The following is an 18,232-nucleotide window of genomic DNA, read 5'->3' on the forward strand; positions in this document are numbered from 1 at the left end:
AGTTCCTTACTGTACTGGTAGCAAGTGGTCAGTAAATACTTGCTGAATTAATTAGCATCTTTTTTGGTATTTATGACAGATACATCCTTACTTTTTAACTCTATTCAATCTCTCTCTTTTTTTTTTTTTTTGTGGTACACGGGCCTCTCACCATTGTGGCCTCTCCCGTTGCGGAGCACAGGCTCCGGACGTGCAGGCTCAGCGGCCATGGCTCACGGGCCCAGCCGCTCCGCGGCATGTGGGATCCTCCCGGACCGGGGCACGAACCTGTGTCTCCTGCATTGGCAGGCGGACTCTCAACCACTGTGCCACCAGGGAAGCCCTATTCAATCTCTTTTTTGAGTGTGACATTTACTGTGATTTTCCTCTACCTATGAACTAACATCCCATATGAGATGGAGTTGTCTGATATAACGGGACATTCAGAAGAACTGGCTACTATTTCAGCTTCATTAGCAAGTCCAGGCAGGTTTTATTCCTTTTTAAAATAGAGATAAAGCAACCTCCTCTGGGGTCACTGAGGACATTTCTGAATGATTTCATCATTATTCATTTGCAGAGCTTTAAAAATGTGCCAAAGCCTCGTCCTAGGATTGAATTAGATCTGATTTCTGCTTATTGGGTTCATATTAAGTAGAAATTGATCTGCAGTGCATACTGTTAGTAAATCAACAAGTACCTGAGCTCCTAACAAGGTTCTTAACCTTAGACTAGGTCTAAGACAAAGATAGAAAGCACAAGAATAAGGTGGGTATAAATTGATAAGGAATCTAGACCTGAATAATCTTCCTATCTATAGCCACTGGCTTCTAGTTTATGAAAGATAGTTTGCATCTTTGTATGTTTTGGTGATGCTTTCAAAGTAACTTAAAAAAAGGAAACTTTTAACTTCTACTTGAAAGAGTTTATTAATTTTTTAAAGCTAAAAAACAAGCCTGTTGCTGTTTTCAGTATTTTCATACAATAATGGAAGAAAGTTGAAAATGTTCTAATACCACATAATTGTTGACTATCATGAACAGTGTGTTGGTTTTTTTCTTTTTTTTTTCATGTTGAATAGTAAAAGTAATTATATTTCAGGAGCTGATGATTATGTGTATGTTAATAAAAAAGAGAAAAACCCAGTCATGACCCAAACTTCAGGATGGAGTTAGTGAGATGGAATTTACTCTTCCAAAGGGATGTAGCAAGTTTCAGGTCATAGAAATTAGTAGCCTAGAAGGGAAGTCTTTAGCTGATCAGCAACTATTTATTGACACTCTACTGTGTGTTCCAGCACTATGTTTAAGCACCAGACAGGATATGAGAAAAGCATGAAACACCTCTCTCCCAAGACAGTTACTTTCTGCAAATGAGAAAACAGATAACAAGACAGTATGTTTCATGAGAAAAGAGTATCATGTATATTTGCATGTGGAAAATTGGAGAGGATATACAGTAAAATAGTAACAATATAGGAAATCCTGGTTATCCAGAGACAATGAATCTCAGTGAATGCAAGTAAAATGAATCCATTTAACACAAGGACCAAAAGTTTATTGTAAAAAGTAAAAAATTTAATTTGGGACACAATCTTGAAAAATAAAGCTCAAAAATCATAAAGAACAGCTGAGTCTTAGAGTTTATAAAGAATAAAGTGTAGATTAGGTTTCTGTACTTTAATTTTTGTGACAAAATTGTGTGACAACACTATATTATCATCATTTATTTCATTTTTGAATATGTTGAAAAAATATTTTAGGGATTTATACATTTTTCCAAGGGCTGTTTTTCAACATTTGATATTCATGTCATTCTCTTTTGCAGTTCCTATTATAAAAATTATTTTTGGTTGTTAACTGGTAGTACTTCTGCTAGATCCTGCATCTTTATAATTGTAGTAGAAGTGTATGCTATTGTTTTTCTTTTTGTTTATATGCTGTTGTTAATTATAGAAGTATATAGGGCAGTTCATTAGTGAATATTTTAGTGTTATGACAACTTTTTTTTCCTTATGCCACCTTGTAACCATGGGGAATTATATAGTGAACACTGGGATAATGAAGATCCTGTAGTTACTTCTGAGTGGTGAGATTTTTTTAAAATTGATTTTAATTATTGCTTATTTGTAGTCGAGTCTCTTTATTTGAGGTATTTATATTTTATAAAGTTGTCAAGAACACTGAATTAGTGAATACTGAACGATTGCTCCTGGGGGAACTGCAGGGTTAGGTTCCTGTGGGCCTTCGGTCACATTTTCTTCAACCAATCAATACATAACCTTGTTTTATATGTGTTTCTGTTTAAAAACAAATTATTTAATGTATATTGTTGATTCATTAACATTGAACTCACAGCCAACAGCACTATAACACATGCCTGAAAGAAGCTTATCCAACACAAGTATTTTCTTCTTAAGGCACATCATAGCGTTCTCGCACTTAGGAATACTAGACAGCACTTCAGCACAATGCTTGGGGCCATTTTAAACAGCAAAATCTTCAACCAAAAAGTACAGAAATGTGAAAAATGTGGCCCTAAATAGACCTTGAAAAGAACACTTATTTACAATATAAGAGCTAAACAAAAAGGCAGAGCATGGCCGTGTTCTGCCTCAGACAGGAACGTGCAAGTCAGATAACTAATTTTTTGCCCATCTACGCGTGTCCACAAATCACTGTGAAAGTTCCCTGAGTGTTGATTTTGGAGTTAGAAATAAATTTTAGCAAGTTGGCAAATTCACAAATACAGAATCCATGAATAATCAGGATAGGCTGTATCTTCTAATTTTTTTCCACATTAAACTTATTACTGTGGTAATTTTTAGAAAGTGGAAGCACAAAATAAGCTTCCAGAAAATCAAATTACAGTATAACTTGGAAGACAAAGTGAAACTTTTAAAATAAATAGAAAGCATTCTAAAACACAGTGTATTTTCATTTATGTATATATACCTGGATATGGCAAGATTAATGATACAGCAGGTGTTTAAAAGAGGGAAGAGAAGACAGAGAGAAGAGGTAGGACTGTTTATTATATTCATTAATCACGAGACCCCCGTGGATAAAACTGAACCAACTAAAGGCAAGTTAAAAACAATAGCTATGAATACTGAAAAGATTTACTCTGATCTTTTATCAGAAAGACTACTCTCACCTCCAAAAGCATGTTTTTTTAATGAGAATAGAGAAGTATGTTGAATTAACATGTATGGTTTAATTTAAATATATAAATTTGGGGGAGGAATTGAAAGATCATGTTTATTTATTTGCCTTTCTCAGTTCAGGTTTGCCTTTTATTATATATAAATACATGAACACAGACACAAGTGTAGCTCCCTGTCAAAACCAAGTTGCAGATATACAGGATTGTCAATTAAAATTCTTTTTTTTTTAATTTTTAAATTTAATTTAATTTATTTTTTTATACTGCAGGTTCTTATTAGTCATCCATCTTATACACATCAGTGTATACATGTCAATCCCAATCTCCCAATTCATCACACCACCACCACCATCCCCGCCACTTTCCCCCCTTGGTGTCCATACGTTTGTTCTCTACATCTGTGTCTCTGTTTCTGCCCTGCAAACCGGTTCATCTGTACCATTTTTCTAGGTTCCACATATATGCGTTAATATACGATATTTGTTTTTCTCTTTCTGACTTAAAAATGGTTTCTGTTGTAGGAACAGCAGCAGTACTGGTATCGACAGCACCTGCTTAGTTTGCAGCAGAGGACAAAAGTGCATTTGCCGGGACACAAAAAAGGTCCTGTTGTAGCAAAGGATGCAGCTGAGCCAGTAAAGGAAGAAGTTACTGTACCTGCCACCAGCCAAGTACCAGAACCCCCTCCATCAGAGGAGCCCCCATTACCACCCCCTAACGAGGACGTACCACCTCCTCTCCCACCTGAGGAACCCCAGGTAACCATGAAGTTAATTACTTGGTATTTATTAAGTTGTTCCATTTTTTTCTGCTTCATATATATATGTACCTTTGTTATATATAAATGGATATATATTTTCTTTTTTTTTTTTTAAGTGCATGTAAAATTTCATTTGTGGGATAGTCAGACGTGTGCCATATCGGGTTTAGAAAAGGCATTTTTTCATCGTTTAAGTGAGAGTGAAGAATTAGACACTCTTCTGAATTGAGTGTCTCTAAGCACTAAAGGGATGCAAGTGTGGGTGTTTTCATATTGGCAGCACAGGGCAATAATTAAGAGATTGAGCTTTTATTGTCAAACTGCCCGGGCATTGCTACTTGCTGGTGGTGACTCTGAGCAAGTTAGTTAACCATTCTATGCTTCAATTTCCTCATCTACAAAATGGGCATATTCAAATAGTAGCTTTCTTATTGAGCTATTAAAGCATTAAATGTGATAATCCTTGTTGCTTAGCATACTGACTGGCACATGGAAAGTTCTCACGTTGGTCCAAAGGTCATTGTTCTCCCAAGAGCCTTATATGGAAACATTAATGAAACATGATGATTACACTGTAGGCAGCTGGTGAAAAGTGACTAAGGTGAAAAAAGAAATTTCTCATATAGTGAAAAGGATAGTAACTGTGGATTGACTTTCTGCTGGGGAAATGGTTATCCTATTTAGGAACAGTGAGGTGATTATTCTCGTAAAGACTGTGGGATTTATAAATTCCTTTGTATTAGTATCCATGATCACAGTATAGATAGAACTAGGTATTTTATCTAAGGATAGAATAGCTTTTCTCACAGTTGCAGGGATTCTGGACTTTATAACACAATACTATTACAACATAATACTTTATAAAATATTCAGGTGTCTTATTAATTTGGTTGCTGTTTATGACTTAGAAAAAGAAAAAAACTGTACCCTCTCTTTTATCTTTAGTCTGAGGACCCAGAAGAAGATGCCAGGTTAAAACAGTTGCAGGCTGCAGCAGCACACTGGCAGCAGCACCAGCAGCATCGAGTTGGCTTCCAGTATCAGGGAATAATGCAGAAGCACACTCAGTTACAGCAGATCCTACAACAGTACCAGCAGATTATACAGCATCCACCACATATACAGGTGAGTGCTTCCTCAGTTGCCACATGGGAAATTGCCCCAGGATGTTAAAGGGATTTGTTTCTCATGAAAGAGATTTAAGTATGAAGAAGGAAAGATATCAGATGTTTCGTCTGGAGTGCCCAAGTAGTTATTTGTCACATTACTGGGGGCTTGGAAATGTGGTATTGTGAAAATGCTCTTGGGGAAGGGCGGGTATAGTGGAATCTTCTGATCATGTTAACCCAGGCAGATGTTAGAGTACTGTTGCTAAGAGATTTAAGAACCAGGGCTTCTTACAGACTCACAGACATAGAAACAAACTTATGGTTATCAAAGGGGAAAGCAGGGGGAGGGATAAATTAGGAGTTTGGGGTTAACAGATACACACTACTATATATAAAATAGATAAAACAACAAGGACTTAACTGTATAGCACAGGGAGCTATATTCACTCTCTTATAATAACCTATAATGGAAAAGAATCTGAAAAAGAATGTGTGTGTGTGTGTGTGTGTGTGTATACACACACACACACACACACACACATATATATATATGGTTTTTTTGTTTTTTTTTTTTGCTGTACACGTGAAACTAACACAATATTGTAAATCAACTATACTTCAATTTAAAAAAAAAAAAAGGAATTCCCTGGTGGTCCAGTGGTTAGGACTCTGTGCTTTCACTGCTGAGGGCGCGGGGTTCAATCCCTGGTTGGGGAACTAAGGTCCTGTAAGCCGCGCAGAGTGGTCAAAAAAAAAAAGAAGAAGAACCAGGGCTTCTTATGTCACTTCAAGGTAACCTGTGTTTTTGCCTGAAAAGCACTGCAGTAACAAGCAGAAATCCACCAGCAAGATGAAAGCAACCACCACAAAAAACCTAAGCAAATGCCCCACAAAAGATGAAGTGACTTAGATACTTGTTTGTCTTGTATCTGTGAGGTATAAACTTATGTTTATATGTCTATAACAGATCATTTTCAATAGTAATATTTAAAATGACCCATAGTAGTAATAAAAACTTGAAAAATACTTATTGCTGAGACAGCTATTCGCTTTAGTGTTTGGTAGATTTTTTCCAACTCAGTGATAACATATAAATAAGTCAAAGGGAGAAAGGCGAATGATCATCATGGAAAGGATTTAACAAGCTTATCCTTAGCCTCCCAAAGTCTTGTGTTCTAATTTCCTAAGGCTGCAAATGCCCTTGGTTCATTAATATTTTAACTTATGATTAATTTTCTTATATGAATGTCTTGAAATAATTTTTATCCCTTTATTTGTAGACCATGTCTGTAGATATGCAGATGCGGCATTATGAGATGCAGCAGCAGCAGTTTCAACATCTCTACCAAGAATGGGAGCGAGAGTTCCAGCTGTGGGAGGAACAGCTTCATTCCTATCCTCACAAAGATCAGCTTCAGGAGTATGAGAAGCAATGGAAAACATGGCAGGGACATATGAAAGCCACTCAGACCTATCTCCAGGAGAAAGTCACTTCATTTCAGAACATGAAGAACCAGTATATGGGGAACATGTCCATGCCGCCACCTTTTGTCCCATATTCTCAGATGCCTCCACCTCTACCAACAATGCCTCCTCCGGTATTGCCTCCATCATTGCCACCACCAGTGATGCCCCCTGCCCTGCCTACTTCAGTGCCACCACCTGGCATGCCCCCACCTGTGATGCCACCTTCTCTACCAACCTCTGTGCCCCCACCTGTGATGCCTCCATCTCTCTCTTCTGCAGGGCCACCACCAGTTCTACCCCCGCCTTCCCTCTCTTCTGCAGGGCCGCCACCAGTTCTTCCCCCACCGTCTCTCTCTTCAACAGCGCCTCCACCTGTTATGCCCCTCCCACCATTATCTTCAGCCACACCTCCTCCAGGAATACCTCCCCCTGGAGTTCCACAAGGGATACCTCCTCAGTTAACAACAGCCCCAGTTCCACCAGCCTCCAGTTCTCAGAACTCACAAGTTCCAGAGAAACCTAGACCAGCACTGCTTCCCACTCCTGTGTCTTTTGGTTCAGCCCCACCCTCAACTTACCATCCTCCATTGCAATCAGCCATTGGCCCATCTGAACAAGTGAATTCTAAAGCTCCACTGAGCAAGTCTGCTCTGCCGTACAGTTCATTCTCATCTGAGCAAGGACTTGGGGAGTCTTCAGCTGCTCCATCTCAGCCAATCACTGCAGTCAAGGACATGCCAGGGAGGTCAGGTGGATTGCTTCCAGATCCTCCTAGAAGCAGTTACTTGGAAGGTCCAAGAGGCCCAAGGTAGGTCTGCCTTTTTTTTGGGAGCGGGTGGGGAGTGGGGGTGTGGTGGTTTTGCTGCTTTGCTGATACAGGCTGAGTAGGCTTTTATGTTCTCTTTGTACTTTTATATACATTCCTGGTTTACAGTTAATAATGTTAGTGTTGTTCACTTATTAGACATGACATAATGAAATCTAGAAATGGCAACATGCCCCCCTTTCTTTGATGTCATTGCTTTTATCCTGTATGTAGCGATTTTAGTCCAGGATGAATGTAGTGGTTTAGAGTAATGCTTATCAATTCCTTAGCTTCAGAAGCAATTTTTATTAAATTTATTGATCTTTTTTGCTTTTTGTTTATGTAACAAATAACTGGATTGGTAACTTTCTGTGACATGATATGCCAGCTGTTGGAGATAAAAATGAATAAGCATCTAGTGAAATAAGGTAATGGAATTTAGTGTAAGGGTAAATAGGACTTTTATTTTATCCATTTGTTCAGCAAATATTTATTAATATTTGTGCCTCCAGCAGTGAATGTAACATAACAGACACAATCCCTGCCCCCATGGAACTTTTATCCTTTATATTTTCCTCAGTTTAGGAGATGTTTTTTTTTTTGTTTGAACCACATTTTTTAGAAAAGCACACAAAACATATACTAGTAGTTTCTAAATTTTTTCTTTTACCTTTTAAAAGGTGTTAAATTTATTTTTCCAAGTTCGTAAAAATATTTTTTCCCCAAGTTGGCCTAAATGATAATTTTCTTATAGAAAAACATTTTCAATCAGATTTTTTTCCAATTGGAAATCGTACTGGAAATACTCCTTATACAAAATTTAGACAGGACAGGAAAGTATTGAAAAAATGTAAAAGTCACCTAATTCTACTATCTGGAGGTAATAATTTTTAAAACATATGTCATAAAAAATTGAAGCAGGGCTTCCCTGGTGGTGCAGTGGTTGATAGTCCGCCTGCCGATGCAGGGGACACGGGTTTGTGCCCCGGTCCGGGAGGATCTCACATGCCGTGGAGCGGCTGGGCCCGTGAGCCATGGCCGCTGAGTCTTCGCGTCCGGAGCCTGTGCTCCGCAACGGGAGAGGCCACAACAGTGAGAGGCCTGCGTACCGCAAAAAAAAAAAAAAATGGAAGCATACTAAGTGTATTATTTTGTAACTTGGTTTTTCCACTTGTCAGCATTGGTTAGTTTTCCATCTCAGTGTTGATGGATCTACATCATCATTTTAAATTTTAACCTAATTTCAATATTTGAAAACAAAATATATTTTTTATTTGTTCTCCAAGTTTATATTCAGAAAACAGAACTCCATCCAAAAATGAAAGCTAATTAAAGGCAATTAACGTGAATTCCGCTGAGTACCAGAAGCCTTGTCAGAAGCTTTACATACATTATCCATGGAGTCTTCTCGACAACCTGTGAACTTGGCAGTTTCATATCCTACATTTACCCTTTACAAACTGGGGCTGAGAGGATTGGATAACTTGCTCAGGATCATGTAGGTGGGAGGGTAGAGCCTAAGTCCACATAGTGGGAGCTGAGTCCAGAGGGTCCCCAGAGCAAGAGCACTAGTTAAGCACTGTGTTTAATGCCGTGATTCAGTGATGTTCATCCTGTCAGTGATTACAAGTGCATTTGTAGTCCTGATTTATTTGGCATGTGTTTCATCTTGATTTGAATTCCTACTTATCTCCTGGATTGAGCATTACCTTTTAGATACGGTAACTGATTTGCTATATGAGAAGTACGTTCTTATAACCTCATAAAACATAGATTTCCTGCTTCCTTTTTTCTGTCATAATAATGTTTTCTCTCTTTTGCCTACCAAATCTTGACTTTGTAAATTTAGGACCTACTTTAACTTTTTTTCTTTTGCCTCAGGGTACAGTTAATAATTTCAGTGCTAGGAGGATCTTAGCAGTTACCTAGTGCAACTTGCCCTCTATATAGCAACTCACCTTTGTGTTGCATTTTGTCATCCTAGGTCTTGCACATATTAGCTCATTTATTCCTCTCAGTGATCTCATGAAGTAAATGGATAAAGGGAGCTGAGATTTGGAGAAGTTATAAATAAATTGCCCCGGATGACACGGCAAATAAATGGTTGAGGTGGGGTTAGAATCCAGGGCCTTCTGACCCACTCTTAAGTCCACTGTGCTTCCTGTGACAAGCAGCTGATGGGCTCTGCTTGAGCATTGGCACTGTGATAAGGAACACTGCCCCACGAGGTGCTGACAGTTTTACAGAAATTGTATTTCTTACATTGAACATAAATGTGTTGCCTTGACTTCTGCCTGTTGATTCTAGATCTGCCTGTGTGGTGCAACACATAGTGATTTACCCTGTCCCTCTTCTACAGTGTATCCTGCCGTTGTCTAAAGACCATCCTCTTGTCTCCCTCCACCCACCTTAACCATTCTGCTGTGCCATCACATAAACTGAAGTTCTCTTCATATTAACATCGGTGCTAGCTTTGTCCTGCTGTATTGTTCACTGTCCTTTTTTTAAAAAAAAATTTATTGATTGATTATTTGGCTGCGCTGGGTCTTAGTTGCAGCACTCAGGATCTTCGTTGTGGCGTGCAGGATCTTTTTAGTTGTGGCATGTGGAATCTAGCTCTCTGACCAGGGATCGAACCTGGGTCCCCTGCATTGGGAGCATGGAGTTTTAACTGCTGGACCACCAGGGAAGTCCCTGTTCACTGTCCTTTGAAGGGCCTTTGGTTTATCAGTCTCCTTCAGAATGAACACTTACTTCAGATGGAGAAAGACCATAGGCCTATTACTAACTTTGTTATAAAAATGTACTTATATAGCTGAACAAATTGCTTTTTTTTGGGTGGGGGGGTCAGTACTCTCGCAGTGTTGACTCATGTTGAGCTTAACATCAATTTGGCCAGCCAGGTCTTTTTCACCTTACTGTTATTAAGCCAGTTCTCTGTCACCCTGAACTTGTACAGTTTTTTGTCTTGTGTTCTTTTTTTTCCCTAAGACTTTACATTTCGTCTAGTTAGGTTTGGGCCTGCATTCTAGTCTGCTGAATCTTCACGAATGGAGATTACACTGTTTTTAGATATGAGATATCCCTTCCTGGCTTTTTCCACCTGCAGCTTTGATAAGGATGGCATATTTTGTCCTTGAATTGTATCCTGCTCACATTTCTACCTTGTTTTTTTTTTTTCCTACCTTGTTTTAAAAACCTTTCCCTGATCTAGCTGTGTCATTGCCATTTCTATTACCCTTCTACTTCTTTTGTTCACTTAGCCCATGTAAAGTATAGTTTGTGACTGTTGCCCAGGCATGGTTTTTTTTTTTTTTTTTTTAACCTTTGTTACATGGGAGAAAAAGAGATCAGTGGGAAGCCGGTCAGTGAGTAAAAGAGACTGAGGTAAGAATAATCCACACTATTAAGAAAACTTGTGAACTTCCTTTATTAGTTGAATTCAGCGTTTGCTATATATATAACATACGGTAAGCCACTCTGTGTGTGTGTGTGTGTGTGTGTGTGTGTGTGTGTGGTTTCTTAAACAAAGCTGGGTAGAAAAACAAGAACTGAGAATACAGTTAACTGATTTACCAATTACGCACTGTTAAATAAAGTACTGGAAATTACTTTGAGTTTTTTGAAAAATCCAGATTTAGGCTGCTTTCTAAAAACTGAAGGTTTTCAAAAAATCAAGTGACATAAATGCATCATATGTGAGTAGCACACCACATTGTTGAGCATCTGGGGCAGCTTTTTGAAACTGTTTATATGTGTATGTGTCATTGGATTCATCAAGTCTTGTAGAAGACTACCACAGCTCCAGTAAACTGTCATGTTAGTAGATGTTGGTTTCCAAGAATCTTTTATTTTCAATAATAAAACTTACTTATTGAAGAGGAACATACAGAGATGTGCACAATCATAAGTGTACAGCTTAGTAAATTTTCACAGATACACCTGTGTTATCGCGACTCAGATTAAGAAACAGAAATTAACAGTGTCTGAGAAGTGCCACTCATGCCCCTTCCCATTTTTCCTCATCCCAAAGATAGCCACTATTCCAACTTTTTACACAAGAGATTAGTTTTGCCTATTTTTGAACTTTATATAAATGGACTCATGCTGTATGTACTCTTGAGTCTGGCTTCTTTCACCTAACATTATATTATTGTGAGATTCAGCCATGTTGTGTGTAGCTGTAGTTTGTTTCATTCTCATTTCTTTACAGTATTTTATTGTATGAATATACCACAATCTGTTTATCCATTCTAATATTGATGGTCATTTAAGTTTTTGGTGGTTATTATGAAAAACACCGCTTTGTGTCTTTGGTGCTATATATGTCCCCTTAGGGGTGTGTGTGTGTGTGTGTGTGTTTGTATTTAATTTTGTTTAGATATATGCCAAGGATGGGAATTGCTTGGTCATAAGAGTACGAATATGTTCTGCTTTGATAGATATTGTCAAACAGTTTTCCAAAGTGGTTGTGTCAGTTTACACTCTCACCACCAGTGTTTCTGTATTCCATTTTTTTTTGTATCCTCATTAGTACTTGGTGTTATTAAACTTTAAAATTTTAGCAATCTTGGTGTATGTCTAGTGGTATTGTAATATGGCTTTAATTTATATTTCCCTGATGACGAATGAGATTGACTTCCATTCCATTTGATTTTCGTTCAGTTGGATTTCCTCTTTTATGAAATGCTGATTCAAGTCTTTTCCCTGTTTTACTGTTGGGTTATGTTTTTTTCTTATTGGTTTGTAGGAGTCCTTTATATATACTAGATATCAGTTCATATGTCTAGATTGTCTTGACTGTTTCTCACTCTGCAGCACTTTTTGCATTCTTATCCTTCAGTATACTAAAAAAGTAGTCTTCACTTTACCATCTAGATGGTGCATTGGAACCTTTCTAAAAAATATTTATTTAGGGGCTTCCCTGGTGGGGCAGCGGTTGAGAGTCCACCTGCCGATGTAGGGGACACGGGTTCGTGACCCAGTCCGGGAGGATCCCACATGCCGCGGAGCGGCTGGGCCCGTGAGCCATGGCCGCTGAGCCTGTGCATCCGGAGCCTGTGCTCCGCAATGGGAGAGGCCACAGCAGTGAGAGGCCCATGTACCGCAAAAAAACAAAAAAAGACAAATCTATATATTTATTTATTTATTTATTTATTTACATTTTGGCTGCGCCGGGTTTTACTTGCAGCATGCACAATCTTTAGTTGCAGCATGCTGACTGTTAGTTGCGGCATGCAGGCTTCTTAGTTGCAGTTGTGGACTCTTAGTTACGGCATGTGAACTCTTAATTGAGGCATGCATGCGGGATCTAGTTTCCCAACTCAGGATTAAACCCAGGCCCCTTGCATTGGGAACGTGGAGTCTTACCCACTGGACCACCAGGGAAGTCCTGGAACCTTTTTATTTTTTTAATTTAAAAGTAATTTTACAAGTAATTTACAGAATTAAGAATAAAGGCATAATAAAAACAACTTACTAGAAATTTTAATTAAATTTTTTTAATTAATTAATTTAATTTTGTCTGCGTTGGGTCTTCGTTGCTGCGCGCAGGCTTTCTCTAGTTGTGGCGAGTGGGGGCTACTCTTCGTTGAGTTGCGCGGGCTTCTCATTGCAGTGGCTTCTCTTGTTGAGGAGCATGGGCTCTAGGTGTGTGGCCTTCAGTAGTTGTGGCACGCGTGCTCAGTAGTTGTGGCTTGCGGGCTGTAGAGCGCAGGCTCAGTAGTTGTGACACACGGGCTTAGTTGCTCCGCGGCACGTGGGATCTTCCTGGACCAGGGCTCAAACCCATGTCCCCTGCATTGGCAGGAGGATTCTTAACCACTGCGCCACCAGGGAAGCCCCTAAAAATTTTAAAAGAGGGCTTCCGTGGTGGCGCAGTGGTTGAGAGTCCGCCTGCCGATCCAGGAGACGCAGGTTCGTGCCCCGGTCTGGGAAGATACCACATGCCGCGGAGTGGCTGGGCCCGTGATCCATGGCCGCTGAGCCTGCGCGTCCGGAGCCTGTGCTCCGCGGCGAGAGAGGCCACAACAGTGAGAGGCCTGCATACCGCAAAAAAAAAAAAAAAAAAAAAATTTTAAAAGAATAAAACTCTTTGCATCAAGTAAATTTTGACACACAAACATTATAGAAGATGAAATAATTCTGTCACATATTCTTTTAGCAAAGCAGAATGGTCCAGGTTCTTGCCAAAAATATGTGATGAAGTCTTCCCTGTTTAATAACTAACTGGATGACGATACCACATTTCCTTTCTGTCCTTAGAAATATATTGTTCACTCATCCTGTCTTGAGTTTGAGAGTATTCATCTAGGATATTGTCATCCGAGGACTCATAGAGATTTTGCTTGTATGATTAATTTCACATCATTATTAGGACCTAGAGCGTAGCTGTCTCTGCATTTATCTTTTGATTCATTTAATAATTTTTTTTTCTTTTGCGGTATGCGGGCCTCTCACTGTTGTGGCCCCTCCCGTTGCGGAGCACAGGCTCCGGATGCACAGGCTCAGTGCCCATGGCTCACGGGCCCAGCCGCTCCGCGGCACGTGGGATCTTCCGGGACCGGGGCACGAACCCGTGTCCCCTGCATTGGCAGGCAGAGTCTCAACCACTGCGCCACCAGGGAAGCCCTAATAATTTTTTTTTAATAAATTTATTTCATTTATTTTATTTTTGGCTGTGTTGGGTCTTCGTTGCTGTGTGCAGGCTTTCTCTAGTCGTGGAGAGTGGGGGCTACTCTTCATTGCAGTGCGCGGGCTTATTGTGGTGGCTTCTCTTGTTATGGAACATGGGCTTTAGGCACGCGGGCTTCAGTAGTTGTGGCTCGTGGGCTCTAGAGTGTGGGCTCAGTAGTTGTGGCGCACGGGTTTAGTTGCTCCGCGGCATGTGGGATCTTCCCGGACCAGGGCTTGAACCTGTGTTCCCTGCCTTGGTGGGTGGATTCTTAACCACTGCGCCACCAGGGAAGGCCCATCTAATAATTTTGACACAACTTTCTGTGTCACTTTTCTTTGTCAGGAAATGAAAATTTCTGAATTCTCACTTGTGCTCAATGAACCCTAAAAGCAATCTGCAGTATTTTGGGCAATGCAAGGAGGGGTGACAGCTTATTTTACAATTCCATCATTCTTTTGTTGTCTTCGTATTTTGATCTTTAGTTTCAGTATATAGAAAGAAGATTCCATAATGTATCTTAGGTTTATGAAAGAATTCAGTGGACCTATATGGTAATTGCAAGATAATGTAAACTTCATTCTCTTTTTCAAAAAGTAAATTTTCTCTTTGTTCTTAGGAAAGCCTGTAGGAAAAAAAAAAAGTCATGAAATATCAATCCTTACAAATAGAACTGTTTTTAAAAAACTCAAAAACTATAATTGAATCCAGTGAACCCAAATGAACCCCAAGGGTTAATGGTATCTTTTTTTTTTTTTTGGCGGTACGCGGGCCTCTCACGGTTGTGGCCTCCCGTTGCGGAGCACAGGCTCCGGACGCGCAGGCTCAGCAGCCATGGCTCATGGACCCAGCCGCTCCGCGGCATGTGGCATCCTCCTGGACCGGGGCATGAACCCATGTCCCCTGCATTTGCAGGCGGACTCTAAACCACTGCGCCACCAGGGAAGCCCAATGGTATCTTTTGATTAATAGAAATTCTTGATTTTTCTAATTTAGTAGTCTAATTTATTGATCTTTTCTTTATGGTTAGTGCCTTTTCATGTCCTATTTAAGAAATCTTTGCTTACTCCAAGCCCATAAATACATTATTGTATTTGTTTTCTTTTATTGTTTTACCTTTCTATTTTAAAATCAACAATCCATATAGAATTGATTTTTTTGTTAATGTATAGTATGAGGTAGGGTAAAGTTCATTGTTTTCCATATGGCTATCATGTTGACCCCAGTACCATTTATTGAAAAAGTCATCCTTTTCTTACTACTTTACAGTGTCTCCATCATAACTCAAGTGACTATATATGTGGATTTGTCTGTGGATTCTATTACTTTGGTTTATTTGTCTATCCTTGCACCAGTGTCAAATAGTTTTTTTTTCTTTTTTTTTTTAATTAATTAATTTTATTTATTTTTGCCGTGTTGGGTCTTCGTTTCTGTGCGAGGGCTTTCTCTAGTTGTGGCAAGTAGGGGCCACTCTTCATCTTGGTGCGCGGGCCTCTCTTGTTGCGGAGCACAGGCTCCAGATGCACAGGCTCAGTAGTTGTGGCTCATGGGCCTAGTTGCTCCGCGGCATGTGGGATCCTCCCAGACCAGGACTCTCGAACCCGTGTCCCCTGCATTAGCAGGCAGATTCTCAACCACTGCGCCACCAGGGAAGCCTGTCAAATAGTTTTAATTACTGTAGCTTCATAATAAATCTTGATATCTCTTAGTGTAAGTCCTCCAATTCTGTGTTTCTAGATCAGGGATTTTCTGTGAAGGCTGAATTGTAAATATTTTTAGGCTTTGTGGGCCATGTTTGGTCTCTGTCAAATATTTTTCTTTCTTCCTTTTTCTTTCTTTCTTTTTTTAACCTATAAAAATATTTTAAAAATCAGTCTTAACTGGGTTTGGCCCTGGGCCGTAGTTTGCTGACCCCTGATCTAGATTGTCTTGACCATTCTTGGTCCTTTCTGTTTCCCATATAATGCTTAGAGGCAGCTTGTCAGTTTTCAAAAATACGCTGGAATTTTGCTGAACATTGCATAGACTCTATTGACCATGTTGAGGAAGAACTGACATTTTAATAATATCAAGGCTTCTGATCAGTTATACCTATTTTTGATTAGTTTTAGGATTGGAATTGTGACCTCTTCCATTCTGTAGCTGTCTTACTAGGTTTAACAAGGGACTATGAACACCATAATTTTTCTTAATGCTTCCATTTGCCATGGCTTTTCCTGTTTATAGTGATTATTTCTCTTTGGAATTTTGATTTTAGGATCTTGGTTATACATATTAGAAAATGGCATTATTTCACATGAAAACTAAAAGGGCAGGAATTTGATTCCAGAATTTAAAATCTTGTAATTACCGTGGTCTACTGATGTGAATGTGTTTATATATTGTGATAATCAGACATTATCTTGTTTAAGGGTATTTGTATTTCTGCATCCCTCTTAAGTTTTTGTACCCAATTTGGAGTATATTTTTTGTATCAAGTTTTGAAATTTTTATACCTAGTTCTAATGGTTTCATACCTAGTTTTAGGGGTTTTATTTTTTAGAAGTTTATGAAATACCTAACTGTACAAGCAAAAATTTTCAAAATATTTAAACACCAGATGTTTGTCTTTTTTTCTTTTCATCTAACCAATGTACAATGCATGTGTTTTTGTGTGATTGTATTTAGTGGATGTATACTACGTTTGTACTTTATTTCCAGTACGTTTTTATACGTTAAAAAGGTCATAGTAGTTCATTGTGTTGATGTAAAGATGGCTTATTTTCGTACATATGTTTAATATGAGTATCTCTTAATATATTTATTCCAAAGGCCTAAAAGCTCTTTACTTTTATAAATCAAAAAGGATTTGATAGTCTGACATTTTTAACATCCTTGAACTTTGAAAAATTTGAAGTGCAGTATTGATAACTAATTTCCATTTATATGTAGTGTTGAAAGTATATTTCAATTGGTTTAACATATTCTGACTCCCCAAATAAAAATAAAATGATGACCCTTGGCTCCTGGTCAACAATTAAATCTAAAAGCAAAGCACCCTACCTTTTCATAAACACTGCATATTATATATGCAGGCATGAGGCTTACAGAAGTGAGTTCATTACGTTTTACAACTTTTCCGCCATGTTCACTTCTTCTGTATCTTTACATCTTTTAGTGCCTTCTGCTTCCTTTATCCTTTCCTCTGGCCTTTGCCTATGCTCTTTTCCTTGTTTGGAATCCCCTTTCTGTCATTTTTTGCTTTATCAATCCCTACTTTTCCTGCCCTGGGGATGGCACTTCTGTAATTATGTGTCGAGATCTTTCAGTGAGTCAGACATTGGGGATACTTAAGTGAGCAAGACCAACATGCCCCATATTTATCAAATTCTGTTCTAACTGTTGATTTACTTGTTTCATTCTTCTTATGGACTGTGAACTCCTTGAGGTTAGGTATCAGTTTATTTCCAGCACTAACACAGTACACGACAATTAGTAGGTGTTCAATAAATGTTGCTTACGCCAGAATGTCTTAGTTACGGGTAAAATTCTCAAGGCGTTCACAGTTTAGTTAAAAAGCAGTTCATTCATATTCAGAATTTGATTATAACACTAGCTAACATGTTGAAAAGTGTTCTTATACTGACTTGTGTATTATATATAGTCTTCTCTTATCACTTATATGAACTAATAATTGCTGAATTCAGTACAAAACAGATGACTTTACATATCTTTAATGACCTAAGGTGTTATTTCAGACACTTTGAATTAATAAATGTAACTTCAAGAAAAGGAACCAAATCATCACAAAACCTGAAATGGCATACTTCTTTACCTTCATAAATATGTGGTCTTTATCTTTAGCATTGCAACGTACCTTTTTTTGGGGGGGCTGCATCACGCAGCTTGTGGGATCTTAGTTCCCTGAATAGGGATCGAAGTGGAAGCTCGGAGTCCTAACCGGGAGTTCCCTGTGACATGGTTTTGACAAGCACCTGGTCAGCTCCTTTCCTCTTTGTCCAACAATAGCTGTGTCAAGCCTTCACTATTCTGCATAGACCATCTGTGCTAATGTTGCTTTCTCTGTCTTAGCAAACATCATTATTTCTCTTTGTATCTTTCATTTAGCTTCCTGCTTCACAGAGATAATCAAGGCTTTCAGGCCCAATGAAACTCACTTCCCGGCCTTACCATTACTTAAGTTGCCATCCTAATCTTTCTTGTACTCTCAGAAGAAGCCCTTTTCCTGGTTAGGGCTAACACTCTCTGTGTGTCTTTTAAAGAAATACATTTTA

General features: G+C 38.9%; 1 protein-coding gene across 6 annotated transcripts in view; it reads left to right on the forward strand.

The window, feature by feature from the left end:
* Nucleotides 1-18,232, forward strand: part of YLPM1 (YLP motif containing 1) — a 65,587-nt gene that overhangs the window by 6,710 nt on the left and 40,645 nt on the right. For all 6 annotated transcript variants that reach the window (XR_009563168.1, XR_009563169.2, XM_030831747.2 and 3 more), the window contains exons 2-4: nt 3,666-3,902; nt 4,850-5,029; nt 6,294-7,288. Coding sequence is in view for 4 of the 6 variants with exons in the window: in XM_030831747.2 (XP_030687607.2) it covers nt 3,666-3,902; nt 4,850-5,029; nt 6,294-7,288 (1,412 nt within the window). In the remaining 2 variants the exon portion in view is untranslated. The remainder of the gene's footprint in view (nt 1-3,665; nt 3,903-4,849; nt 5,030-6,293; nt 7,289-18,232) is intronic.

The sequence above is a fragment of the Globicephala melas genome, chromosome 2 (assembly GCF_963455315.2).
Source record: "Globicephala melas chromosome 2, mGloMel1.2, whole genome shotgun sequence".
Classification (NCBI taxonomy): domain Eukaryota; kingdom Metazoa; phylum Chordata; class Mammalia; order Artiodactyla; family Delphinidae; genus Globicephala; species Globicephala melas.